The following is a 27,318-nucleotide window of genomic DNA, read 5'->3' on the forward strand; positions in this document are numbered from 1 at the left end:
CAGGAATTAACTTAAAATTTATTTTATTTTGCCAGATCCACTTCCAGCACTCTCCCAAGGATCGGGACGGGTTACAAGTTAAAACAGCCATAAAATTGGAACAAATAATTGACTGACAGCACAATCATAGAAAACTAATCTGCAATAGGAAAGCCAAATAACTTGAAAGACAAATATTGGGGGTACAACTAGTCCTAAGTGAAAGCTTCACAAAAGAAAAGCGTCTTCAACTCTTTTTTTTTTTTTTTTTTTAAACTGTTTCAAATCGGAGGTCTTCTGGCAGAGGATTCCACAGGGATGAGCCTGCCTCAGAGCAGGCCTGATCCCTTATCTCACTTTCATTGCCAGCATTATGGCTACGCGCCTCTCTGCAGTGGGGAGCGCTAGCCACTGCCTCGAGGCGTGCTAAGCTGTGCAAGCACGACCCCTGGGTCCTTCGGAGGTTCGGTGCAGAAGCAGGTGCTGACACGTGCACACAGCCCAGTGGACATTATTACAGCAGGGTCTCGGTACGGTCTTCAAGGACCTGATGGAGGCAGCAGAGCTCTTGAGTCACAGCTGCACCGAGTTCAATAAAAAAAGGAAGGTCTTTTCCACCACTTGCTCGCTAACTCCTTTCTACAGATGCGAGTGGATGACTGATGGCCACAATGCTTAGTTCATGGGAACTTAAAACGAGCATCTCTCGCCATCACACATTTGCATTGTCACTCCTCTCCAGCCCTGCTTTTGACAGACAAGGTACTCCTGCTGTAGTGTTGGTGGTTTCCTAAAACAAATGGGGGTAGATTCCCATGTCCCCATTAGTCAGGTGAGTGGTGTGGCAAACTGTCAGCATTCAGGCCCCTCAGCGCGCTTAGGATTCCCTTAACAGCAGTTTAACCCTTTCCGGCCTTTAGAAAGTCTTCTGCACAGTTCATACTAGGGCTGCTGCTTTAAACCCGGCTGTACTCCCAGCCTACAAAAATGCAGGCACCAAAAAGCCCCTCCGTGCATGAATGGCGCGGAGTCCGTGCCCTGGAAAAGCTGCCACTGCTCTGACGTGCCCCCTGGGAGCAGTGCCGCGAGTTTCTATGGTTTTTATTTTCAAAAATGGAGCAGTAGCATCTTTACAAAATTTTTTTTTTTTTTTTAAGTCAGGCTGCACCAACTCCCCCCTGTTCCCCCCCCTCCCCCTCCCATTTAGGGGTTAGATAATAAGGGAGAAGCATCACTTTCATAAAACGGACAGAGGTCACACAGCTCCATGCAAGTACAAAGCCAGAAACTTCCTGAAGGTCTCGGGCCGATACCCGGACAATCCGGCAGGGACCTGTGGAGGAAGCAGAGATTTCATTTCACACAAGGACTGGCTGGGCTAACATTCAACAGACAGTCAAACTTCTCAGTGACAGCTTTAACCCATTAACTGCCAGCAGATCTCGTGGCATGATTTTCTTCAGCTCCTGCTGGCTACCAGTGCCCACATCTACCACTGCTACGGTGTGATGCCATTAGGCAACCCGAGAATAATCGGAGAAAACCTATAAGCATGTATTCTTCCTACACAAATAACATTTTCTAACACTTTTTTTTTTTACACATATTCTAGGAAAAGTAAATGTATTCTCATGTCATTTTAATAAATTTTAGCAGCGGTCCTTCAAGTAAACATAGGAGTAGTGACTATGTTACAGTGTTAAAAGGTTTGTAATTCTGCAAACATCATGTGACCAAACTATAAATTATAGAAGGGAAGAGTATAAAAAAGTTTAAAGTCATTTTTACACTTCTGCAGTTTGATAATATCTGCAATCTGAAGCAAAAGTAGCTAAGACATTGCTGTAATGTCCCATTCACACAAAGATAAAATGGATGCTCCGTAAATTGCTAATCAGACAATGGATGCAACCTATACAGACTTACACTAGACACTGTGCTGAATGAGAAATTACTACTTACCTGATAATTTCCTTTTCTTTAGGACAGTCCGATGAATCCCAGTAATACGGATTCATACAGGAGGACCATACTATAAACCTTCGGTAGCTAGATTCATCTGACTGTCCTAAAGAAAAGGAAATTATCAGGTAAGTAGTAAATTTCTCCTTTCCTAATGTGTAGACAGATGGACTCAGGACCAGTGGGATATACCAAAGCTACTCCAGAATAGGGCAACAGGCTGCCTGCGGTCAGTCAAAACCTCACGTGCGAAGGCTGCGTCCTCCCGGGCCTGCACATCCAGACAATAAAACCTGGAAAAGGTGTGTAAGGAGGACCATGTCACCGCTTGGCAAATGTCAAGGGGAGACAGCAACCTGACTTCTGCCCATGACACTACCTGAGCCTTAGTGGAATGAGCCCTGTCCTAAATAGGCATGTTGCTGTGGCTAACAGGTTATTGTAGCCCGCGAGGTCAGTTCTCCTTGTTTAGTACCACCATGAGGAACAAATAGGCGATCTGTTTTCTGCAAAGTCTTAGTAACCTCCAGATACCGGATGATATGTCTCTTGACATATCCAAGGGTCACGACAGAATGTACTCTTCTACATCTCTCTCTCTGTCCAGAGATGGCAGAAAGATGGACTGATTCAAGTGAAATTCAGTGACCACCTTCGGTAAAAAGGAACAGTACACAGCTGTATCGCCCCTGGAGTCACCCGGAGGAAAGGATACCGGAAAGACAAGACCTGCAGCCTAGAAACTCTCCGTGCAGAACAAATTGCCATAAGAAACACCATTTTAAAGGTCAGTAACCACAAGGACAGGTTATGCAGTGGTCTAAATGAGGACCCGCTAAAAAATCAAAGACCAAATTTAGACTCCATAAGGGTCCTGGAAACCGCAAGGGAGGATGAAGATGTTTCACTCCTTTCAGGAAATGGGCCACATCAGGATGAGCCAACAAGGAACCTTTAGGGGCCAAACCTTTATTCAAGCCATCCTGCAAAAATTCCAAAATGAGTGGAATCTTGGCCGAATGAGGAAGAGAACCTCAAACCTCACACCAGGCCTCAAACACTCACAAAACTTGCACATAGGCTAAGGAAGTGGAGAACTTTCTAGCCCTAAGAAAAGTGGAAATCACTGCAGAGTATCCATGTTTCAGCAATCGAGTCCTCTCAACGGGCTATACCGTAAGACAAAACAGAGTCGGATCTTCATGATCCCTGTTGTGCTGGAAGTCAAAGGGGAGAGTCCCCTAGGAGCTGCCATAAATCCATATACCATGGCCTCCTGGGCCAATCCAGAGCACCATCCCTCTATGATGCTCAGTCCATCAGATCTGCCCAACATGGGCCATGGGGGAAAGGCATACAGCAACTTGCCTTCTGGCCACTCCTGCACTAGGGCATCAATCCCCAATGACTTCGAATCTCTCCTGTGACTGAAGAATCTGGGAACTTTTGCATTGTGAGAAGTCACCAGGAGGTCTAGGAATCTGGGCCCCCAGCAATCCAGAATCAGCTGAAATGCCTCATCTGACAAGGCCCATTCTCCTGGGTCCGGATTCTGCCTGCTCAGAAAATCTGCTCATACATTGTCTTTTCCTACTATGTATGAGGCTGAGATCATCTGAGATGCCCTTCTGCCCATTCCATAAGCTGATCTATTTCCTGCGACACTTGCTGGCTCTTGGTTCCTTCCTACTGATTAATGTAAGCCACAGTGGTTGCATTGTCCGACATTATCCAGACTGATTAACCCTGCAGCCTGTTGCTGAACTGTACACATGCCAACCGCACCGCCCTGGCTTCCAGACAATTGATGCTCCAAAGAGACTCGCTGTATTCTAGTGAGCTCCCCAACCAAGGAGGCTCGCATCTGTTGTCAGTACTAGCCAGTTCGGTGACACTAGGGAAACTCCCTTCCTTAGATGATCCACCTGCAGCCGCCACTGCAGTTGGAAGAAGACTTCCAATCGGCAGGAAGAGCCAAATCAAATAGCCCTGAGACTGCGAGTTCCACCGAGACAACAGAGCGCGCTGAAGAGGACACATATGCACCCTCGCCCATGGGACCACTTCCAGGGTCGCCGCCATTAAGCCAAGTACTTGCAGGCAGGATCATATGGTCGGGTGCAGAGTATTTAACAACAGACGGAGCTGTGTCATCAACTTCTGAATGCGCACTTCCAGCAGGAAATCTTTGCCCTGCCTCATGTCAAACCAAACCCAGAGGTATTCCAATGACCGAGCAGGCTGAAGACTGCTCTTTGTCAGCTTTACCACCCAACCAAGTTTCTGCAACAGGAAGATCGCCTTGTGGGTTACTCTGCGGCCCTCTTCCAGTGACTTGGCTTGAATCAGCCAGTCATCCAGATACGGGTGTACGAGGATCCCATCTTTTCTCAATTCTGCCGCCAGAACCACCATTACCTTGGAAAAGGTCCTTGGGGTGGTAGCCAGACCAAAGGGCAGGGCCCAAAACTGATGATGGCATCCCAGAACTGCGAACCGCAGAAAGCGTTGATGCTCTATTCAGATGGGAAAATGAAAGGATGTCTCAGACAAATCCAAGGAGGTCAGAAACTCCCCAACTGCACAGCCATTATTATCGAGCACAATGTTTCCATGTGGAAAAGCTTCACCCTCGGATGACAGTTGACACCTTTGAGATCCAAGATGGGACGAAAAGAGCCCTCCTCCTTGGGCACAATGAAATAAATGGAATGGCAACCCATATTTTCCTGAGATTTGGGCACTGGAACCACAGCCTTCAGTCTGAGGAGCTTTGCCAATGTAGTTTCTACTTACTGCTTCCTCTGTGCCAAGTGGCAGGGAGGCATCATGAACACGTCCTGAGGAACACTGCAAAACTTCAGCTTGTATCCTTCTCATATCATCTCCAGGACCCACTGATCTTATGTGGTCTTGACCCACTGCTGATAAAAGAGATAGGCATCCCCTATTTCCTGTTCCCGGGGGGTGGGTTGGAGGTTCCACTACCCCTTTTTGGCTCTGTGATGAAAGGACTGAGACTTGACCAAAAGGTCAAGTTCTCTAAAGGGTCGTTCCTCTACAGGGACGAAACACCTGGATCCTCTAGTACGAGCTCTTATGTTAGAGCGGAGCGTCTGCTTCTTATCCTCTGGCAAACAAGGAACCGGGGATTCGCCCCACTTACTGGCTAATTTTTCCAACTCGCTCCCAAATAAAAGCGAGCCTTTAAAGGGTAATTTGGTAAGGTCAGCCTTGGAGGTCGCATCAGCCAGTCAATTTCTCAGCCATAATCAATGCCTGGCAACTACAATGGAAGCCACTCCTCTGGCTAAAGAGGGAACTAAATCACAGCCCACATCTGCCAAGAAAGCAGCAGTTGACTCCAAAACTGCCCTGGAGTTCACCCCAGAGTCATTGACCTCCTGGGAGAGAAGTAAACAAGATCAAGCCACTAGGGAACAAGAAGTTATCGGCAAGGTCATTGCCATTGCATCGAATGCTTGCTTAAGGATAGTCTCAATCCTATCATGAGCATCCTTCAAGGCTGCTCCTCCCACAGGAATAGTGGTCCACTTGGAGACTGCACACACAAGTGCATCTAACTTTGGAAAACAAATGCTCTCTTGCCACTGGATCCAAAGGGTACAGGCCTTCCAAAACCCAACCCCCTTTGAAATTAGCCTCCGGGGCACCCCACAAGATCAATTAATTCTTGAATGACGTCCTTCACTGGGCAAAAACAGTAGGGCCTTACACAAGGAAACCAAAATGGGATTTTTCTGTGGCTCAGTCACAGCATCTGCTCCAGGAATTCCGAGCATTTTCAAGGTCTGAGAAATCAGAGCTGGCAGTTCATCTTTATGAAAGAGCCGTAGCATAGTTCTATATGGTTCTAATCCTGGAGGAATTTCACCATCCTCAAGGCGTCTGAATCGGGATCATCATTCGTGCCATCCGGACCTCCATCGAGAAGTACTCTGGCGCTTAACAGTAAGTCCCGGCAAGGTTCCTACTGATGACTCTCCTCTGGGAGTATCGGATAGGGCTGAAGATTGTGCCTGGAGAAAGGATTGCAATCCCTGGAAAAACTCTACCCACAAAAAGGTAGAAGCATCTAATCCAGGAGGTACTTGAGGCGTCCACACTGAGCTACCATCCCCTGCTGAGGAACCAGTTAGGGGAGTTCCAGAATCAGGCACCCCACCTGAGCCATCTGTACCCAGGCCTATATCTGGCTGGGCTTAGTGAAATCAGAAGAAAGCAATTCTCCCTGAGCCTCCAAACACCACTGGCACAAGTTAGCGGGCACTCCGACTGAGATGCCTGAATATGACAGGCAGTGCAAAGAGAAAGGCGCTTAGGTTTCCTAGGCATAGGCACCATTATGGCAGACAGTGCACTTCAGCGGCGGCCGGAGGCATGTGTCTAGTTGTTTTTTTGTATGTCCAAAAACACTAAGTGTCCAACCTAGATGTCCCAATGCCTAGGCATCGCAAAAACCAATTTAAGCACACAATAAAACTTGGGTGCACAGGTAAGCCTGCAGCCACTTAAGGCTCTGCTTAACATAGACGCACAGAATACAAGGCCCAACTAAGCATCCAAAAACTGGATGCACAACCTGGATGCACAGTTAGACGCACGCGCTGAACAGACAATCCTGCAGAGGGCAGCCTAAGAAAAGTGCACGAAATGGTGTTGCGGCCTACCATGCGGCGTGCAGCGAAAAAGCCTCAGAGCGGGGGCCTACAGAGGCTGCTCAACCTGCCAGGCTGCCTATGTCCCTCGACCTCCCACAGAGCGGGACGTACAGAGACAGTCTCCAGCTGCGAGGGGAGAGGGCATATGCAGTCACTGCTGTGTTCGGCTTGCCACACTCGCTGCCTTTCAGAAGCTTAAGCAGCTAAGTCCATGCCAGCTGAAAAACCAGCTACTGGACCAAAGCACTCATCTGAGAGACCACAGATATCACCTCAGGAATTCTCCACTGGGGGAGGGACCTTTTGGTATCACTGCAGAAGAGCGAGGCAATGTAATATCCTTAATTCTCCTTTTACAAAATGAAGCAATCCCAATTAGGGAGATGCACGTCCACAATCTGCTGAAGACAGAGAATACTGGCAGGCTGATGTCAGTTTGCTCTGTCTCCATCTGCTGGTAGAGGTGCATAACCCACTTGGTTCTGGATTCATCTGACTGGACACTGAGAAAGTACAGTGTGGGGCGGATTTTCAGAGCCCTGCTCGCGTAAATCCGCCCAAAACCGGGCGGATTTACGCGAGCAGGGCCCTGCGCGCCGGGAAGCCTATTTTACATAGGCCTCCCGGCGCGCGCAGAGCCCCGGGACTCGCGTACGTCCCGGGGTTCTCGGAGGGGGGCGTGTCGGGGGGCGGGGCCGGAGCGCGCCGCGTTGCGGGGGCGTGTCGGCAGCGTTTTGGGGGCGGGTACGGGGCGTGGCTACGCCCCGGGGGCGTGGCCGCGCCCTCCGTACCCGCCCCCAGGTCGCGGCCCGGCGCGCAGCAGGCCCGCTGGCGCGCGGGGATTTACGTCTCCCTCCGGGAGGCGTAAATCCCCCGACAAAGGTAAGGGGGGGGGTGTAGACAGGGCCGGGTGGGTGGGTTAGGTAGGGGAAGGGAGGGTAAGGTGAGGGGAGGGCAAAGGAAAGTTCCCTCCGAGGCCGCTCCGATTTCGGAGCGGCCTGGGAGGGAACGGGGGGAGGCAGCGCGGCTCGGCGCGCGCAGGCTATACAAAATCGATAGCCTTGCGCGCGCCGATCCAGGATTTTAGTGGATACGCGCGGCTCCGCGCGTATCTACTAAAATCCAGCGTACTTTTGCTTGAGTCTGATGCGCAAGCAAAAGTAGGCTGATCGCGCTTCTTTTAAAATCTACCCCTTAATGTTTATGAAATCTGCCAAACTAAAAGTGCTGGAGACACTGACGTCCTCACCACCACCAATTGTACAAGTCTCCCCAGGGATGGCCTGTCAACCAAAACTCTCAAGTCATTTATGCAGGCCACCAAACAGCTACAAACTCAGCAATGTATGGCTTGTGAGAATAAATGAACCTTCTCCTTCCCATGCAACCATCAGCACTTACCACAACTTCTCTTTTCCTGATTTTTGGGATACACTGGGCATTCTCGTACAGCAGCTGGTCAGAATCCATCCAGATTAAGTTTTTGACTCCATCACTAGAGTCCAAGTCCGTTGTGTTTAACTGAAACACCAGGAACTGGAAGAGCATGCCATCAGTGCCCACGCTCTGCACCACCACTGGATGCTCCAAAATCTTGCTGTCATCCTACCAAAAAATGACAAAAAATAGTGTGTTTACACAGATAAGAACATAAGAAATTGCCATGCTGGGTCAGACCAAGAGTCTATCAAGCCCACCATCCTGTTTCCAACAGAGGCCAAACCAGGCCACAAGAACCTGGCAATTACCCAAACACTAAGAAGATCCCATGCCACTGATGCAATTAATAGCAGTGGCTATTCCCTAAGTAAACTTGATTAATAGCAGATAATGGACTTCTCCTCCAAGAACTTATCCAAACCTTTTTTGAACCCAGCTACACTAACTGCACTAACCACATCCTCTGGCAACAAATTCCAGAGCTTTATTGTGCGTTGAGTGAAAAAGAATTTTCTCCGATTAGTCTTAAATGTGCTACTTGCTAACTTCATGGAGTGCCCCCTAGTCCAATCAAGACCATTCCAACCAGACGGGCTTACCTTCATCACCTACAGTATATGTTCCTCAAAGAGGAGCTCTGTCACCCTGCACTTACTTCAAATGGAGGGACCTTCATTTTCACTTATTTTATTTTATTCCCCCTGGGAGTTTATTAGAATGAAAAAAATGGGAGAAAAATCAGGGTGGAAAAAAGGAGTCTTTTCTCCATGGATTTTCTCCCATTTTTGTTTGTTATAATAAACGCTAATAAATTCCCAGGGAAAATAAAATAAAGGAAAATGAAGATCCTTGGGAATACTCGACCCCAATATTTTAGAAGATTTTTCCTCTTGGTGCACTGAAGGAACAGTTAGTCCTGTTGCTTCAATTTACATCTCTTTGCTGTGGCATTATGGAGGAAAGAGCAGTACAAAAGCTTACAAAGCAATTACAATCCCTGTAAATGGTGTGAATAACAAATTCTTACATGTGTTCAAAGTGACGGAAGTGTTTTGTGCCTCTGCTTTGCTTTGTTCCTCGGTGCTGCAGCAGTAAGGCCATGCAAACTGAAGCTACACGACTGGCCCAGCCTGCTAATGGGCTGAAGCTCAGTCTGGTACTCTAGGTGACGGCAAAAACAATTCCATTTCTACCAAGCCAGTCAGCAGAGCAGAGTGCACCGATCTGCCCTGTTACTTACAAGCAAAGAAAGTTTGAAATACAGCAAAAAGTGCTTTACCAGTAACAAGTATTCTCCAAAGACAGCCGACAGGTGAGTGATGTTACTCACCTAGGAGAGCTGCATCTCCCGCCAGGATTCTGAGAATCAGAATGTTGCAGGATGGTTTGAGATTAATAACTATAAATCACTGGCACTTTACATGAAATCTCTTAATGGGGATAACAGTAATGTAGGCTAAAACCATAAACACCCAACATCCATCTTGCACTCCCCAGAATCTCTTACTACAGCCATAAAACTGCCACTTAGCTCACACCAAGACTGATGAACTTCCTTAAGCCTGTCATTACCCTGACCAGTGATAATCACTAAAAGCATTTACACAATAGAAAAAGCACCCTTTAAATCATTAATAGATAGCCAGCAAAAGGAGATCAGAACACTCAAAAATTAGCTCTTGTACACTAATGAATATATGGTGCCAGCGGTCTCATGTCTACAGCTAGCAAAACAAGGCCATCTGAAATGGCTTCTACTTTCAAAATCCCAATCACAAATGCATTTGTAAGTACCGTTACTGGGGCATGTGCAAGGAGCCCAATTTTGGGAAGAGATCTACCCAGCTTCACTTATGCAGCACGGTTTGCTGGGACAAACAGTGGTCTGAGATTTCCAAGACTACAGCTAACCAGAAGAAACCCTATGATTTAATCTGGATTCACTAGCACAGCACAATAAATCTTACAGATAGGAGATACAGCCCATGTGTTTATTAGGAGGCACCAAGAAGAAAAACTTCAGCCCAATCAATTCAAAAGATGGCTAGCTAGTCTGAATGGTACCTGTGGACTTACAATGCTAAAGGCTAGTGCAACATCCCTGCATTAGAGGAGCAAACATGTTACCTTTGTGTCATGCACCCAATTGAGCCCATCAGGAAGCCTCAGAGGGGAGAAGGGAGGGAATGCAAATTTGGTGCATGCCAAGCCCTGCAGCTTGTTAAAAAAAAAATAAAAAAAAAAATAAAAAAAAAAAAATATATATATATATATATATATATATATATATATATATATATATATATATATATTTAGTGCATTTCTTCCTGGAGGTATAGGGTGCTATGGTTTACTGCTGTACACTTGGTAGCAGCACTGCAGCTTTGAAAACATCCTGCAGTAGTTGGGTTAGAAAGAGATTTGTAGCTTTACTGCACTTGTTTCTATTGTATACTGTATTAAAAAAAAAAAAGTCTTCCTGGGTGCTTATTCTACCCAGAACATAACAGCCATGTTGGGTCAGACCAAGGTCCATTGAGTCCAGAATCCTGGCTCTGACAATGCCCATTCAGGATATTGAAAACAGAACATTAAAATATGGCTAAATCATAAAGCAATAAACCCAAGAGGTTCCACCAAGCAGTAATCCAGCTTGCTTTCCGCGGTCCACACGAGTGTGTATCTGAAAAATCCCCCGTCCTGCCCTCCCCCAGCAAAGCAAAAGGTTATTAGAGAAGGAGGAGGGACATGTATGTCAATCTCATAAGCCTCCTTTCTCCTCGGAAAGTAGGCTAAAAAAAGGATTCTTGAGGACCTGCAACCTCAACCTAAAGTCTATGGTGCAGGGACAAGAATTACAGCTGCAGGGTTTGGCTTCCAGAACCATGGGACGGTTTCTTTCCTCAAGGATGCTGAATGCCAGTGGAAGTCAAGGCAGGCACCATCTCAACACGCAGTAATCTGAATTCCTATTCTATGTGCATAAGCAGAACTCCGCACAGGCTTTTCAAGCATCAATTAGCAGATAGGGCTGGGTACCACTACTAGATCGCCAGGAGCGGTAATAAACAAATCTGAACTATTTCCAATAACCTAGAAAAATCCCACTTTAAAAAAAAAAAAAAAAAAATGTTCTCCATATTTCAATTTACATATACCAGTCCCTTCAGAAAGTAACCCGTCAGCCCCTAGCGAATGAGAAACCTCGTACTTACTCCGTACACAGCCTTGGCCTTAACCAGAGCATTCGCAAAAGCAAACATAATCATCTTGGCCTGCAGGTGCTCAGATTTCCACTTCTTAAATTTTTTGGAGAAATTGGAGAAGTAAACCGTGTGCGGATGAGGGTAAGGGTAGTTGTTCTGAAAACCTGCACATTATAGACAACAATCGCGTACCGTCAGTTAATAAAAGCAGGGGAAAAAAACCAAAAACTATTTTTCATTTTCATGGGTTAGAACATTGTTCCACATCTGTTATCTCACAAGTCTTACTGTTCTGTTAAATCATTATGCAGCCTAAACCCCAAACTATGTACAGAGCTAGAGCCCGTTAAAGCAGAGTTCAAGCTTTCCACTTTCAGTTTTTTTTATACGATTTCCCAAGAATGAATGTATTAGAGATTTTTTTCAAATCAGGCAATCTGGAGGGAGAAATAAAAGTAGTTTTCCCAAACAGTTAATGTAAAATACATCACGCTATCGCCAGATACAAACAAATTATTCGGCCAGGTCCACCATGTGTTGCTAATTTTAATGGTCCGCTATAAACGTCACCTGCTGTACAATGCACTGGCAGATAAAGTAAAAAGCACTTACAGACTGGAAATGAATAAACTCGAGTGCCTGTAGGCATCCCCATTTAAAAAGGCAATCGATGTCTCTCTTTATTTTTAGCATGGTGCCAGAGGAGCTCTACCTGTACTATTCTTCTCTGCATAAATATGGGCTTCTTGAAGATCGATGGTGGGAGAGATGGGATAGAAGGTCTCTAGGACGTGATTTTCAGTGGCCAGTATTTCATCCCTGGAGGCCAGTGGTGCCAGCGGTCTGGTGGAACTCAGCAGTAAACCATTTGTGCCGCGAACTTGGAGGAGGTTTGATTCTGTAAAAGAAAAGGAGCAGGTAGATTCATTAGGAATAATCTAGTAAAGAGCCCATCCTGGGTAAATTCTACATGAAATTTAAGTAGGACACGCACTCCTGCCTGTGGGAGAGGACAAGTTTTTGCTTAGGGGCTGAGTTGAAAATATAGTGCAAGAGGCACAAAATCACACAGTTTTAAGTGTTGGGTACCCTTTATTTTAAAACATTTCTTAATACCTACTGTGCCTGAATGTAACTCACCTTGCGCTACCATGAGCTAAATATAAAAAATAAATTAAAAATTTAACAAATCTTCTTTTCAGTCCCAAAAAGCTGTCCAAGGAGGAATACAATTGCAAACATAAAAACATCTGTCCTAAACAAGCAATCATAATAAAACAAAGCACATTTAAAAACAAAACAAAACAAAAACAATAAAACAAGCACATTCAAAAACATAACATCACTTAACCACTCAGAAAACTGTAGGCAGGAAGCTATCTTATCAAGCCTTACCTACATCCACCTCTGACATAAAGGGAAGAGCCAAGTCTCGTAGGCAATTTATTTCACAGAGTGGGGGCTACTATTAAGAAAGCTCTAAATCTCAACCTGGATTTCCTCAAAGCTAGTAATCATAGGAATCACCTGCAGAACTTGTAACTAGATCGTAAATCCCTATAGTGTATACCAAGTGAACTTGTCTCTCAAATAGCCCAGGCCATTACCTCATAGCACCAGAAATACCAGGGATACAATTCTGAACAGGATCCGTGCTCTGACGAGGAGCCAAGGAAGCAAGAAGCTCCTCTAGGTTCTTTCTGTACTGTTTAGCTGCAGCCTTCACAGTAGCCAACTCTAAGAATGGCAGTACGGTTACATCAAGCTCCCCAGAATTTAAACCTGCTTCTGACAGATTATAAAGAGCAGAGACAGGAACAGGGATGAGAAGCTAAAGAAAAGCCATGGAGGGGAGCCTGAGCCCTAGCCAGGCCTTTTGGCACCTATGGCCAACTAAAACAGCGCTCCCTCACTCTGAACACCACATACAACACCAAGAGCTGGGAGCTTTGATTTTTATTTTGACCCAGCAGTTTCCTCCTGCTCCTCTGGGCTTCCACTTCAGAGGTCCTGGCGCCATGAGCCTTCGTTCACCAATACTTATTTACTCCAATCATTGCAGTGTCAGTCCTGAGGTAGGCACCAGAGCCCTGCAGTCAATGGCCCCTAATCCAACCACCAGGTATCAGCCCCCTCCCAGTCATGCCTTCCTCCCACACACAATCAAAAATTATGCATTCATATTACTAGATTTTACATGAAAAAGGACATTAAGGTAAACATACCACTTACAACAACATCTATATTATATTTGCAAGCAGAAAACCCTGCACAAAATGTAAAACAAAAAAGGCATTTAGAACCCATATGGCATTAGGCCTATGGTATCGCATGTTATGTGTAGGTAGGCCCTCAGAAAGCCATTGAATAAATATAGTAAACCTCCCATACCAAAACAGTACTACACGCCACCACTCAAACAGTAACAATCCTACCTATGAAAAGGCAACACTGTAAATATTACACCAGTCTCTAAAACACCAATACACCTGCTATTAGTAAAACAGAACAAGCCAAGCTCCTATAGACCCTACACAAAACTATATGCCAGCAGAACACCTCACCTTGTTCACACATGCAAAACACTGACAGATCCTCACCAAATAATGAACAAAGAGATCATAAAGTATAAGTATAAACATTCAGATAAAAACTGAACTGGAAACCACAACAAGCCAGACTCTGTATGCAGAGCAACAATGGAAAAACAGAAACATCATGTCTCATAAAACATCAAACAAAATCAAGAAATATAAGTTATAATATTAACAAAATGCTAATAAAAATTATAAATATTTAAACAATCCTGACAAACAGAACATCCAATAATTAAAAGTTCATATACAATTTTCAAATTGCCAATAAAATATTTCAAAACAGCTGATACATAAAATAACCCCTAATAATTAAAACTATAAGGATAAAAAAAATCAATGCCTCGCTTTCCATACCTGGGAACTTTTGATTTCCAGATGCCCTGAGATTATCATGGATTAGCAGGTAGGGTGGGGAGAGAGGCTTTCTCCATGCTCTCTCTATGATCAACGATACACATACACACTCACTCATGCGCTCTCTCTCCCATGCTTAACCATATACACACACATACATTCTTGTCTGCTCTCTTGTGCTCAGCTATATACATACACACATTCTCATTCACTCTGCACAAACACACATATGCGCGCTCTCTCATGCTCGGACACGTCCTCTCTCATGCTGAGCCCTACATACACATGCTCGTTCACTCTCTCACATGCGCAATCACACACAGGCTCATATGCTCTCTCTCACATACCCAAACACACACACACACACACCATTGCTCCTATATTCTCACATGCTCAATCATACACTCCTGCTCAATTAGATACAACACACACACACACACGATTTTTGTTTTCCGCCTCTGGAAGCACAAAGGGGAACAGCAGCCTCCTTCTTCAGCTTCATTTTGTCTGGAGTATGCAGAAGGAGCCGTGGGCCATGCTGCTTTTCATTACTGGGGGGAGTGGGTGCGAGGAGCCCAATGCGTCTCTCTCTCTCCCGATGGCCACACTGCTTCTCACTGCTGAAGAGGTGTGAGGGAGGCAGCAGCCCCAGGCCTCCTCATTACCAGACCTGCTTGGGGGGGGGGGGGGGGGGGAGGGAGGCGGCAGCCGATGCAGCTCGTAGGCTCGTGGGCCGGGCTGCTCCTGAGTGCCAGGGCGATGAGACTGAGGAGGCGGCTGATACTTTTCACAGCTCCGCAGGCTGGGCTGTTCCTCCCTGCCAGGGTAGGGGGCATGGAAAATGAATCTGCTTCTTGCGGCCCCGTGCTCCTCAATGCCAGGATGGGGAGTGGGAGGAGTTTGATACCTGTAACATAACATAACAGATACTCAAGCTTTCTGACCAGTGCTTTTGTGCAACATTTCTGCCGGACTAGATTACCAACCTCTATGCCATGTAGCTGCCGGCTGGTAGTTCTCTGCCAGCATCCTCTCGGACAGTGAGGGGTGGCTGCTAGTCAGGGTCCTGCACAGATGTAACAAGTCCTGCAAAAGGGTTGGGCTTCAAAGAGAAAAAAAAAAAAGGCACAAATTATTTGACTAGGTTTAAAGTTCTCTATTTTTACATTTAAGAACGCATTTAGCACAAATAGAATCCACAACAAAGACTCATCCCAATATCACCAGCCTGCCCAAACTCGGCCTTTGACCATGAGTTTGCCCACTGCTGGGCTGTTTCTACCTAACTGATTCTTAATATCTCTCTTGTACATCATGCTTAATTTACTTCTGAACTATATACATTGGTCTCTTAAGTTTACATACCCCTGGTAAAATTTGTAAGATGTGTAGCATTTTAAGAATAAACATAACAAAAAGACCCGTGATTTCTCGATACTGTGTCACCTATACACCTATATGGTTTGGATTTAGCATTTTAAGAAAACATGAGTAATCAGAAAAAATACATGTTATTTTTAATGTGTTTCAAATAAAACTATTATGCGTCACAGAATAGCACAATCATTAAACAAACCATAGCAATAAAGGAAATAAAATGGTCCTGGTCAAAAGTTTGCACACCCTTAGTTCTTAATATCGTGTATTGCCCTCTTTTGTATCAATGACAGCTTGCAGTCTTGTGATGGTTGTGAACGAGGCCCTTTATTTTCTCATGTGGTAAAGCCGCCCATTCCTCTCGGCTAAAAACCTCCAGATCCAGTAAATTCTTTGATGGTCCTAGCATGAACTGCATGTTTGAGTTCTCCCCACTGTGGCTCAATGATGGGCAGGAGGCTGTGATGGCCACTCCAGAGCCTTCACTTTCTTCTGCTGCAGCCGCTGAAGGGTCGGACTTGTTCTTATGTTTCATATCATTGTCATGTTGGAAAGTCCAAGTGTGCCTCATGCACAGCTTCCTGAATGATGAATGCAAATTCTCCTCCAATATTTTCTGATAAGATGCTGCATTCATTCCGCCATCAATTCTGATTAAATTCCCTCTGCCACTGAGGCTCCCCCCCTCCCCCCCCCAAATCAGCAGAGATCCAACTCCATGCATCACGGTAGGGATGGTGCGCCTCTCTTCATAGCATTTATGGTTGTGACCAAAAAGTTCAATTTTGCTCTCATCATTCCAAATGATTGTGTTACAGAAGTTTTTGGTCTGGACTGATCCGGGTACGTACAGGGAAATTATTTTGTTACAGAAGTTTTGAGGCTTCTCTGGGTGCAGTCTGGCGTATTGTAAGCGGGCTGTTTTCTGGCATTGGTGCAGTAATGGCTTTTTTTTCTGGCAACTCTACCATGCAGCCCATTTTTGTTCAAGTATCTCCTTATTGTGCATGCTGAAATGCTCATATCACTTTGTTTCAGAGACGCCTGTATTTCAGTAGAAGTGGCTTGGGGGTATTTCTTTGCATTCTGACAAATTTTCCTGGCAGTTGTGTCTGAAATCTTTCTTGGTCTACCTTGGTATTAACAGAACCCATAATTTTCCACTTCTTGATCAGAGTTGAACAGTACTGATTGACATTTCCAACTCTTTGGATATTTTTTATATCCTTTTCCTGATTTATAAAGTTGAACTACTTTTGTTCACAGATCCTTTGACAGTTCTTTTGCTTTCCCCATGCTTCAGTAACCAAAGTCAGTGCAGTCCTGGATGAAATGCACAAGGGTTTTTAAAAAGCTAAGAAACTATTTATACACAGACACTAATTACAATGAAACAAGGCACGGGTGTAAATACCTACCCTTCATCTCAACTTGTATGTGTCATCATGAGTGTACATTATCAGCCCAAACATTCAAGGGTATGTAAACTTTTGAACAGGATCATTTTATATATTTCCCTTATTGCTATGGTTTAAGGATAAACTATTTTATGCATCATAAAATAGCACTAATTTGAAACAAAAATAGACTTGTTTTGTCTGATCACTCATATTTTCTTAAAATGCTAACAAAAAAAAAAGGTGGGAGGAACCCAAAATGAAAGATTATTATATGGTCTGCAAAAGATACATTTTAAATTAAGGAAATGTCAGCAAGCCTGACGATGCGTCCTAAGCAAGGACCATCCACATAGTTCGATCAGCCATCTTGATGCAATGTCAAAATATATATTTTTAAATTATTTTTCTGTAACAAATAAAAATCCAACAGTCTCAAATGCTAGTCACAGAACCCAACACTGTCAGTGTTTTGCTGTACCCATCTTCTTCAGGGGAGCAATTACAGTCGGTCCGATACAAACATCGCTTGGCTCGCAGATAAGTACTTTTTCAATTCATTTCAGAACATGTTATTAACTTGGTTTATGGTTAAATTACAGACCACAGTCTTATAAATTGCCAATTGCTCCCCTGAAAGTGGACTACAGCAAGACCAGATTTTGCAAAACTGCCTATCCAAATTTACTGTCCGTCTTTGAGAGGTTATGAAGTCAGTAGTAAGATGTAAAGGTATGAACGGAAGACAAAGTTGCAGCTTTGCAGATGGATATCTTCAACAGGTACTTCTTGAAGACATGCAACAGAAGCAGCAATGGCTCTCACTTGATGAGCCTTCACCAAGCCTGTGATTTGAGGTCCTATTAAGGTAGAGCAGTGCTGAATGCACTCAGCCAGCCAGTTAGACAAGGTATGTTTGGCAACTACTACTTTTAGTCTGTTGGGATTGTGTGAGACGAATAGTTGGGAAGTCTTATGAAGTGGCGGAGTTCATTTCTTGTAATACGCCAAGGCCATTTTTCAGTCCAGAGCATGTAGGGCTTTTTTTTGCCATCATACACATGGGGCCTAGGAAATAAGTAGGAAATATAATAGATTAATTGAAATGAAAGATGAGGATTTTTGGGAGTATGGCGAGCCACCCTGTTGTGGAAGAATTGAACATATGGAGTTGGAGTTTGCTGGCTGTCCTAGCTGAAGTCACTGTGACGAGGACCACCACCTTTCCATGTCAAATACTTTACAGAACCTGACTCCAATGGCTCAAAAGGTGGCTTCATTAGTTGGGAAAGGGCTACATTCATGTCCCATGGAACAAGTGGCGTTTGTTCCAGGGGTTTGCCATGTCAAACGCCTTTCATGAAGCAAGATATCAGCAGACGGATAGAGATTGGTTTGCTATCTTCTTGAGTATGGTAAACCGCTATGGCGCTGAGGTGCACTCTTACAGAAGAGGTGGTGAGGCCCAAGTCAGAAAGATGGAGCAAGTGTTTCAGCAGATGCTTAGATTCACATGAAAACAGGTCCAAAGCATTTTGAGGACCCCCTTTGGAGTACCTATGCCATCTGAAGGCATCATTTCTTCTAGTGGAAGGTTTTCCAGATGAGGCCAGCATGTCTACAGACTCTATAGGTAAGTGGAGATCTTCAATCCCTGAGCACAACGTCTAAGCTGAGAGGCTGGGATAGTATGATGTCCACATGTATGGAAGGACTGCTGGAAAGCTGTACAAGATATGCATACCAGATTTGTTTGGGCCACACCGGAGCTATGAGGATCGGATAAGCAAGGTCCTGAAGAACCTTCTGCACTATTCTGGTAATAAGCAATAAACGGTGGAAAAGCATACACGAGGCTTTATACCCAATTGAGGAGCAGAGCATCTTGACCAAGCCTATGATTGCTTGGTAGAGCTGAGAAGAATTGTTTCGCATTCTGCAGTGATGCAAACAGGTTCACAGACGGTAGACCCCCATAAGCTGAAGAGTTTGTCACCTACTGATTGCTGTAGAGACCATTCGTGTGGTTGAAACTCTCTGCTGAGATGATTTGCCAGCATCCTGGAGATGTCAAGCAGATAGGTGGCCTACAGAACAGCTTGATTTCTTTCCATCCAATTCTTGATTTTTAAGGCTTCCTGGCAGAGAGACCATGATCCCGTTCCTCCTGCAGTTCTTCAATGTGAAGCATCCTGGACCTCTGTGAGTGCAGGGATATCCATCTGCAGGCACTGCAGTTTTTCTAGTTGTGTCCAGACTGAGGCATCAGTAACAATTCATGGCCATCAAATATAACATTTGAAATTGATCATAGTAGTTATTTCTTCTTCTGGACAGACATGGTAGAAGAGAAGGCGATGGTTTGTTGTTATGAAGTTTTTTTATAGCACCAAAAAGTGCTGTTGTGGGGCTGCAGAGGCAGCGAGGCAACTTTATAAGAAGAAACTGAAGATAAAATATCAAATTGAAAAAGGTTTTAAGAATTTTTACAGAAAAATATAGGAGAGCTACAATTCACATCTGTGCTCGGACAAAAAATGACTGAAGAGACTCACAAGGCAACTCCTGAACATGCTCAGTAGAGCTCAAAGCTCTACTAGCTTGGAAAGATGAGTCTGTTCAGTGCCTTCAGATGACGTCACCCACATGTAATGGTTAATTCAGCCTGCTTATAGACTGAAAACAGTAGGACCCTCAGACTTACCAAAATGTCTCTCTGGTTGGTTCTATTTCTGTGGTGCTCCAGAAGCGTGCATGGCAAATAATATTCTGTACTCTCTCATCCTGATTTTCTATTTGGTGGGCTGGATCTTCAGTCACACTAAGGATTTTCGGAGGCAGACCCTCTATTAACTTTGACTTGCTCAGCCAGAGTGCTTGCTTTACTCCTTCAAAGCAAAGTAAGTCATTAAAATTATTTAAAGAAAACTTACCAACTTCAACACATACATTAAATTTCTGCGCTGTAAATGCCCTGGCGATATGCACATGCTGTATAGGTGTAAAATCTGAGATTGCTACAGATAAATGACAAAAATGCAATGGTCAATCAAAATTTGCTTTAAATTACACAATGGTAGGTAAACTATGGATGAGCTACACTATAAACTTTATTAACAATATTGTGCCAATCAGAAGACATTTGATAAAGCTTCACACGAGACACTCCTAAGAGAATTAATGTGTCCTGGAATGGGAAACAATATTCATATCTTTTTGTGCTTACAAGATAATTACTCACATGCTTCCTATTTGCTATCAAAAATAAACCCACTGTAGGTTTAGTGTCTTGGTTTAGCAGGAGCAGCAGGAGTGCTGGGGTCTGTGGAGGCTTGTTGTGTCATGAAGACAGGAGAGCAATGGGCATTTTATCTCTGGATAGCCTTTTTGTGTCTGAGAGGTTACTAAAGAGATTAACATTGTGACCCTGTGATGCAGGACGGGCACCCGAACCTTTTCTCCATCACTACTCCATCCCAGTGTCAATTTTCTCACAACTACATGGCTGTGTGAAATGAGGTTTCAAAGCTATTGCTTATAAGGAACTATGCTTCTCTTGCAGCAAGTTTGGATAGTGGACAATATATGAAACATGGGAATAATGGCATATTGCAGGTTATGGGGACTGAGGACTTGTGTTTTTGTTAACAATCAATAGCAAACAAGTTAATTCTTTTATGCATCCCACCATGAACTTTAGAATTTGCAGGTAAGAGATTTTTAAATAAAAGGGCAGAGTGATACACTTGAATGGGAACACATTTCAAAGGCTGCTGTGAACTACCTACAGGTGCCCTTCACCCAGAAAGCCTTATGATCTTTCCTTGCTGTTGCCCTCAAGATTGTTAGAAAATGAAAGCAGACAAAAACCTATGTTAGCATTTTCATATTTTTCTAGTAAAAGTCTCTTAAAAATAGCTAAAGAAATAAATCTGGCTTTCAGCAGTAAACAGAGTACCCATAAATAACAGGAAGGCTAACTATGCAGATATCGGGGAAAACAGGACATCAGTAACCTGACCTCATCTATTGTTGCTGATGTGCTCAGCACTGACAGTGGGGCATCATCAAATGACAAGAACATAAGGTAGTAAGCCCAGAGAAGAAACCAGGACACAGATCAGAATAATTAACATAAAAAGACCAACTTCAGATAGACTGATTGTAATCAGAGAAAGAACAGATTAGTGGAGGAGCAGCGGGCTGAGAGAGAGAGAGACTAGCCATAGTGTCCTCTCCCTAGATAGGTATTTGTATCCCTATAGTAGGCCCACCTAGTAACTGGAGGTGAGGTTTAGGTATTAGTGTAGGGGGTTAGGGTCCACTTTGACATTCAATGTGAGATGTACGAACAGAACAGTGGTCTCTTGCGAAGATTTGATGGCCTTCGGAGTGAGAAAACTCACTCCAAGATGAGATTTGGGCAATGTTCTCTCCACCTAGCTTGATGTTACCCATGTAGAGAGTCCTGGGGGTTTTTCACATGCGATAAGCCCTTAATGCATGCGAAAACGCCTTAGCGCATTTTAATAAACGACCCCCTTATATTGTAAACCCTCTGGGGTTAATGTTCCAGATTTCCAAAAATATTTAAGACTCACACTGAAAACTGTGAGGGGGAAGTATCTTTGTATATTTTCTTAATGCAAAACCTAATCTTGTATGCTTTCAATGCTTATTCTTAGAATTATAAGTAAAACTTCTATACTTACAAATAAGTGTGTTGTGACTTCTATGACATAACAACCACCATTCAGCCCACCCATTACAGCCTAGGCAAGTCACTTCACACTTATTTAATTTATATTCTGCTTTTCATCACTTCAAAGCTGATTACATTCGGGTACTACAGCCTTAAATTGTGAGTCCTCCAGAACAGGAAAAGACCTACAGTACCTGAATGTAACTCACCTTGGACTACAATGAAAAGGAATGAGCTAAATATAATTAGAATAAATAGCTAATGCCTTGATTCATATGCGATTTGCACAGAGGAGCACTAATCTGTGGGCACGTTTTATGCATTAAAAAAAAAACTGCTCCACGGGGCGTAAAGTTTTATGCAGAAAAAATGTGCGCTGCCTAGTGCCCTTTATTATATCGGGGCCTTAAATTAGCCAAACAACAACTTGAAATAGCGACCACACGGGTGTCAGGGCGAAGGAGCGCAGCACATTGCCATCTTTCTCCGGTCGGACGTGCGCGGCCCTACCTTCCAGCAGCCTGGTCCCCTGGTGGAATATGTAGCAGGGTTTCTCCTTGAGCAGTGATGAGATGTCCATGGGGACGCCGTGGAAGGGGTCCCGCCACTCCCTCACCCAATGCTGGAACTTGGGTTTCGCCAGGCCGGGGACATAATGCATCCGGTCAGCATAGGTGATGGGCTCCAGCCCAGGGATGTCGTACTCCTTCCGCTGCGGCGGCGGCGGGTAAAAGCGGCCTGAAAGGGCCCCCGATACCGATAGAAGACGATGGCAGCCGGTGCCGCCCATCAGGGCACAGCGGCACCGCCAGAGCCCGGCTCCAGCCATTCACGGAGTTGCGACGGGGATAGCAGAACGCGCCCGGGTCAAGAGCCTCAGCACCACCGCACGCGCGCAGCCATACTGGAACCGCAAAGGCCTATGGGTGATCTCCATGGACACGGCCCATGCTCCGTCCCTCTGCTTCCCCAACCAATCCAGACCAAGGGACCGTCTACCAAGAGCTGCGCCTCCTCGGCCGTCTGACTGCTCTTCTTCTATGCTCGTCCTTCAGAAGCCTGAAAGAGAAGATATAGAGGCGCCCCGGCTGTTGGGTGGCCGGGTGAGAGGGGGCAGCGGTCTCCGCTCCAGGGGATATTGGCGCGTGGCTACCCTGGACCGTCCGCTCGCTGTGCACAGAGTTCTGGGGAGGGAGAGGGAAGGTGCTCGCGGACATTTAAGTTCCGGGCGTCCTGCAGGCTGCAAGGACCGGGGTTGCATAGCAGTTTTCCCGGGAGCAGCAGGAGCGGGCTGGTGCTTTTAGGTTAAGGGAGGCAGAGAGATCCAGAGTCAGGACTTCTCGCTTGCTAGATCACACTTCTACCATCTCAAGCAGAGTTTACGTTTTCCTGGGGTATCAGATTCATGCAGCCCCGACGAGATGGAAGAAAATAGTTCACCGAGCTTTGGTTCATCGCGAGTTCAGGCCAACCATCTCCAATGCCGCAGCAGGTCTCGAAGCAGCACTACTGGGCAGGTACGGGGGTAGTACTACTGATTGGAACCCCATATAGGCATCAGACTGGTAAGTGAAATTTAGTTTATTTAAATTCTTACTATACTGTAATCTCCAATTAAAATCAAAGCGCTTTTCAATTTAAAAATACACATTTTTATATGCAATTAACATATAATACACAAAATTGAATATCAATTATCTTTAAAAAACCTAATTATCATAATGAGCCTTAGTAAATAACCAAGTCTTTTTAAAAGCTTCCTGAATTTATTATAATTCTTTTCTTTATGTAAATCCAATGGAAGCGAACTCCAAAGAGCAGGCGCTAGGTAGCTGAATGCAGTTGATTTTGTTTGCACCAGTCTAATCAGCAGCAGCTCTTGATGAAGCGAACACAATGTTCATTGAAGCTGACAGGGAATCAGTAATTTTGTCTAATACTGTGGATACACTTTATGAACCGCTTTAAACACCAATGTTAGAATTTTAGATACTTTTTCTGATTTCTACAGGCAACCAGTGGAGTTCCACTAATAATGGTGTCACCTGATCCTTTCTTTTTACTCCATAGATAATTTGACTGCTATATTAATTGGCTTGCATTGTGTAACAGTTTGATCCATTTCATACACCTGGGACCATTTTGTTCTTAGTGCAGAATTTGCGCAGAATTCCCCTTCCCTTCAGACTCTACAGTTTTTGTGCAGAATTTCTGAGACAGGCCCTAGGGCCTATGAGCTGTGCCTATCCCACTCATGGTGAGGATCTGCTGGCCGTGAGCGGAGCTCATCCTGCTTGTGGTGAAGATCAGCAGGCCTAGTGTGAGAGGCCACAAAGCTTGTGAGCCTGTGTGAGAGAGAGAGGAAGTGTGCTTGTGAGGGTGCTGGTGAGACCGCACCTTGAATACTGTGTACAATTCTGGTCGCCGCATCTCAAAAAAGATATAATTGCGATGGAGAAGGTACAGAGAAGGGCTACCAAAATGATAAGGGGAATGGAACAACTCCCCTATGAGGAAAGACTAAAGAGGTTAGGACTTTTCAGCTTGGAGAAGAGACGACTGAGGGGGGGATATGATAGAGGTGTTTAAAATCATGAGAGGTCTAGAACGGGTAGATGTGAATCGGTTATTTACTCTTTCGGATAGTAGAAGGACTAGGGGACACTCCATGAAGTTAGCATGGGGCACATTTAAAACTAATCGGAGAAAGTTCTTTTTTACTCAACGCACAATTAAACTCTGGAATTTGTTGCCAGAGAATGTGGTTCGTGCAGTTAGTATAGCTGTGTTTAAAAAAGGATTGGATAAGTTCTTGGAGAAGTCCATTACCTGCTATTAAGTTCACTTAGAGAATAGCCACTGCCATTAGCAATGGTTACATGGAATAGACTTAGTTTTTGGGTACTTGCCAGGTTCTTATGGCCTGGATTGGCCACTGTTGGAAACAGGATGCTGGGCTTGATGGACCCTTGGTCTGACCCAGTATGGCATTTTCTTATGTTCTTATGTTCTTATGTATGTGAGAGAGAGAAGGATCCTGAGTTAGGGAATGTGTATGTGAGTGAGAGATTGGGATCCTTTATGTATGAGTTAGGGATTGTGTGTTTGCGTGTGTGAGAAAAGGAGCCTGAGTGAACAAAAGAGAGGGAGCCTGTATGAGTGTTTATGTTTATGAGAGGGCCAAACTGTAGGATGGAGGACTGGGGGGTGGAAATAGAGTGGAAGGATTTGAGGGGGAGGGGAGAGATAGTGGAGAGCAGAGGAGATGGGGGCCTAAGAGGATAGAGTGAAAGAGGTCTGGCGTAGGGAGAGAGGTGGAAGGGACACTTGCAGTGCACTTCTAGAGGAATTCTGCTCAAAATATTTAAAACTCTGCATCTGTGAGTAATAACTTTTCTGTATTACATTTTAAATTTCTTAAACACTGTGCTGTGTATTGTTATTTTAACCAATACAAAGTTTACAGAATTTTAAATTTTTGTGTGCAGAATTCACCCAGGAGTAATTTCAGCTTTTCCTGTAAGTTTAATTAGTTTATACCAGAACAAATGAGAAGCCCTTAGCTCAGTGGTTCTTCAGCTTTACCACATTGAGCTGTACCCCAGTAGCTTCAAATGATTCTGAGCACTTTCCAGTCCATGCTTTGTTTAGAAAAATGTATTTATTTATTTCACTTTAAACTAACTAATCTTATCCACTGAAAAGAGTACACAATGTATATACATGGCCCACCTCCCCTTAAGAATATAAGAAGTTGCCATGATGGGTCAGACCAAGGGTCACGACACACTCAGTATGTACTTTTCTGAAGGAACATGCCATGACACTAATTAGCATATTTCAGGAAGTATTTTGTCAGTCAATGCACATTTAAGTTGTGGAATTTGTTGCCGGTAATGTGGTTAAGGGTAGTTTTATAGCTGAGTTTCAAAAAGGTTTGGACATACTTCTGGAGAAAAGGTCTGTAGCAGTTCGTAACCAGATAGGCTTGGGTGGCTCCATCTCTTACATCTGGAAGTGACCAAGATGGACCAGACTTTCCTGTTGAGAATGCACAATAGGAATTTTACCTGGTTCTAAGTGATAGGGATTGGCCACTGTCAGAGTCTCAACATTTGTCATGTTGTAAAACACCTGGAAAATGTCCTTGGCTTCCAGCTCTTGTGGTTATGGCTGCTGTCCTTTTCAGTAATGGTAAGACAGATAACTGGGTTCCTCAGGGGTGGGGCAGGAGAGATCCTCTTCTGGGCAGTAATGGTAAGACAGATAACTGGGTTCCTCAGGGGTGGGGCAGGAGAGATCCTCTTCTGGGCAGTAATGGTAAGACAGATAACTGGGTTCCTCAGGGGTGGGGCAGGAGAGATCCTCTTCTGGGCAGTAATGGTAAGACAGATAACTGGGTTCCTCAGGGGTGGGGCAGGAGAGATCCTCTTCTGGGCAGCCTCGCTCCTTCCTGACTTCTAAACCTTTCATTGGGTGGGTGGGGAGGTGTCAGACTCAGTACTGGCTGCCTTGGGTCCCCCTTCCCTTCCTGTAATGTCATGCCCTCCATGTTGAGAGTTGCTGCCTTAGCAATCATTTTGCATGTTACAAGCTCAGCTGTTTAAAATTAAGTTCATTGTAAAAGCTGGATTGCCTCAACCTGGTACACAATAGGAGTCTTAAAATATTTCCTTGCATATCTGAACAATCACAATTAAAATTCTAAGCAATTAACCTCTCTGGTTCTTTGTAGAAGTAATATTTCCCAGTGTGCCAGTGACATCCTAAAGAGTAGTGCCATTCACCATACTACTGCAGAAAGACAAATTACACCACAGTTTGCAGACAATGATACTGAATTACAGCAGCTAGCTTGCCAACTATTGCCACCATGCAGAGACTGTAAGCTCCCAGGGGTAGGAAACTGAGTTACCTCTTAACACCTGTATAACTTGTGTTGGTCATTGAATCTGTGCACTTACTGTATGCCTCTGTGTTTGCTCTGCCTGCAGACGCAGTCGGCATTACATAAAGAAAACGCATTCTGCTTTCATAGTTAGATTGTAACACTGACCGCGATTGCAGCGTGCATCTTTAAAGGGAAACTGACTGATATTGTAATTAATATTATTGCCTCAGATAAAAACTTACAGACGGATTTTAAAAGCCCCGTGCATGCCAAAAAAATGTGAGATATGTGCAGAGGTTGGGCCGGCGCGCAAGGGGATTTTATAGGTCGCCCATGGACTCGCGTATCTCCCGCTGCGCGCACAAGTCAGAAGGTTTGAAAAAGGGGCGAAGCGTGGGCATGTCGGTGGGGGGAGGGGGCAAGAAATGCACAGGTGAGCGCCGGGTCCCCTGCCGCATGACGTTACTGCTGCTATGGATGGAGTGTAAGTAATGAAATAAAATAAAATAAAAATCTTGGCTAGGCAGCGGGGTTTTAAGGATTGGTGCTCGCAGGGAGACGATTAAACAAGGGGGAGGTGGGACATCCTGTCTCGTAACTGGGTGAATTGGGAACGAACTGGGAAACCTACCTATGGCATCGGCACGCGTACCTTATAAAATTCCCTCATTTACGCGGTAGAAGTGGCATTTGCATGCGTCCGTTTAAAATTGTACGCCAGTCCAGGCTTT

At 44.7% G+C, this 27,318-nt stretch overlaps 2 protein-coding genes across 2 annotated transcripts in view; one reads left to right on the plus strand and one right to left on the minus strand.

Annotated features, from left to right (window-relative positions):
• On the minus strand, window positions 1-22,681 carry MRPL37 (mitochondrial ribosomal protein L37). Its single transcript, XM_029618491.1, has 7 exons — window positions 22,207-22,681; window positions 19,699-19,882; window positions 15,207-15,322; window positions 11,982-12,167; window positions 11,279-11,433; window positions 8,025-8,228; window positions 1-1,312 (listed from the first exon to the last, which is right to left on the minus strand). The coding sequence occupies exons 1-7, from the start codon at window positions 22,523-22,525 to the stop codon at window positions 1,235-1,237; spliced, it is 1,242 nt and encodes a 413-aa protein (XP_029474351.1). The 5' UTR covers window positions 22,526-22,681; the 3' UTR covers window positions 1-1,234.
• The window catches only part of LOC115100186 (NADH-cytochrome b5 reductase-like), an 18,134-nt gene continuing 13,495 nt past the window's right edge, over window positions 22,680-27,318 (plus strand). The window contains exon 1 of the mRNA XM_029618495.1: window positions 22,680-23,261. The gene's annotated coding sequence lies outside the window, so the exon portion shown is untranslated. The remainder of the gene's footprint in view (window positions 23,262-27,318) is intronic.

This window comes from Rhinatrema bivittatum, chromosome 10 (genome assembly GCF_901001135.1).
Source record: "Rhinatrema bivittatum chromosome 10, aRhiBiv1.1, whole genome shotgun sequence".
NCBI classification, from domain to species: domain Eukaryota; kingdom Metazoa; phylum Chordata; class Amphibia; order Gymnophiona; family Rhinatrematidae; genus Rhinatrema; species Rhinatrema bivittatum.

Coding starts and splice junctions, on each gene's coding strand:
- MRPL37 (XM_029618491.1), bottom strand. CDS start 22,525: ATGGCTGGAGCCGGGCTCTGGCGGTGCCGCTGTGCCCTGATGGGCGGC. Junction 19,883..22,206: donor GGGGACCAGGCTGCTGGAAG/GTAGGGCCGCGC, acceptor TTTGCTTTGAAG/GAGTAAAGCAAGCACTCTGG. Junction 1,313..8,024: donor TCAGGAAAAGAGAAGTTGTG/GTAAGTGCTGAT, acceptor CTTCCTCCACAG/GTCCCTGCCGGATTGTCCGG.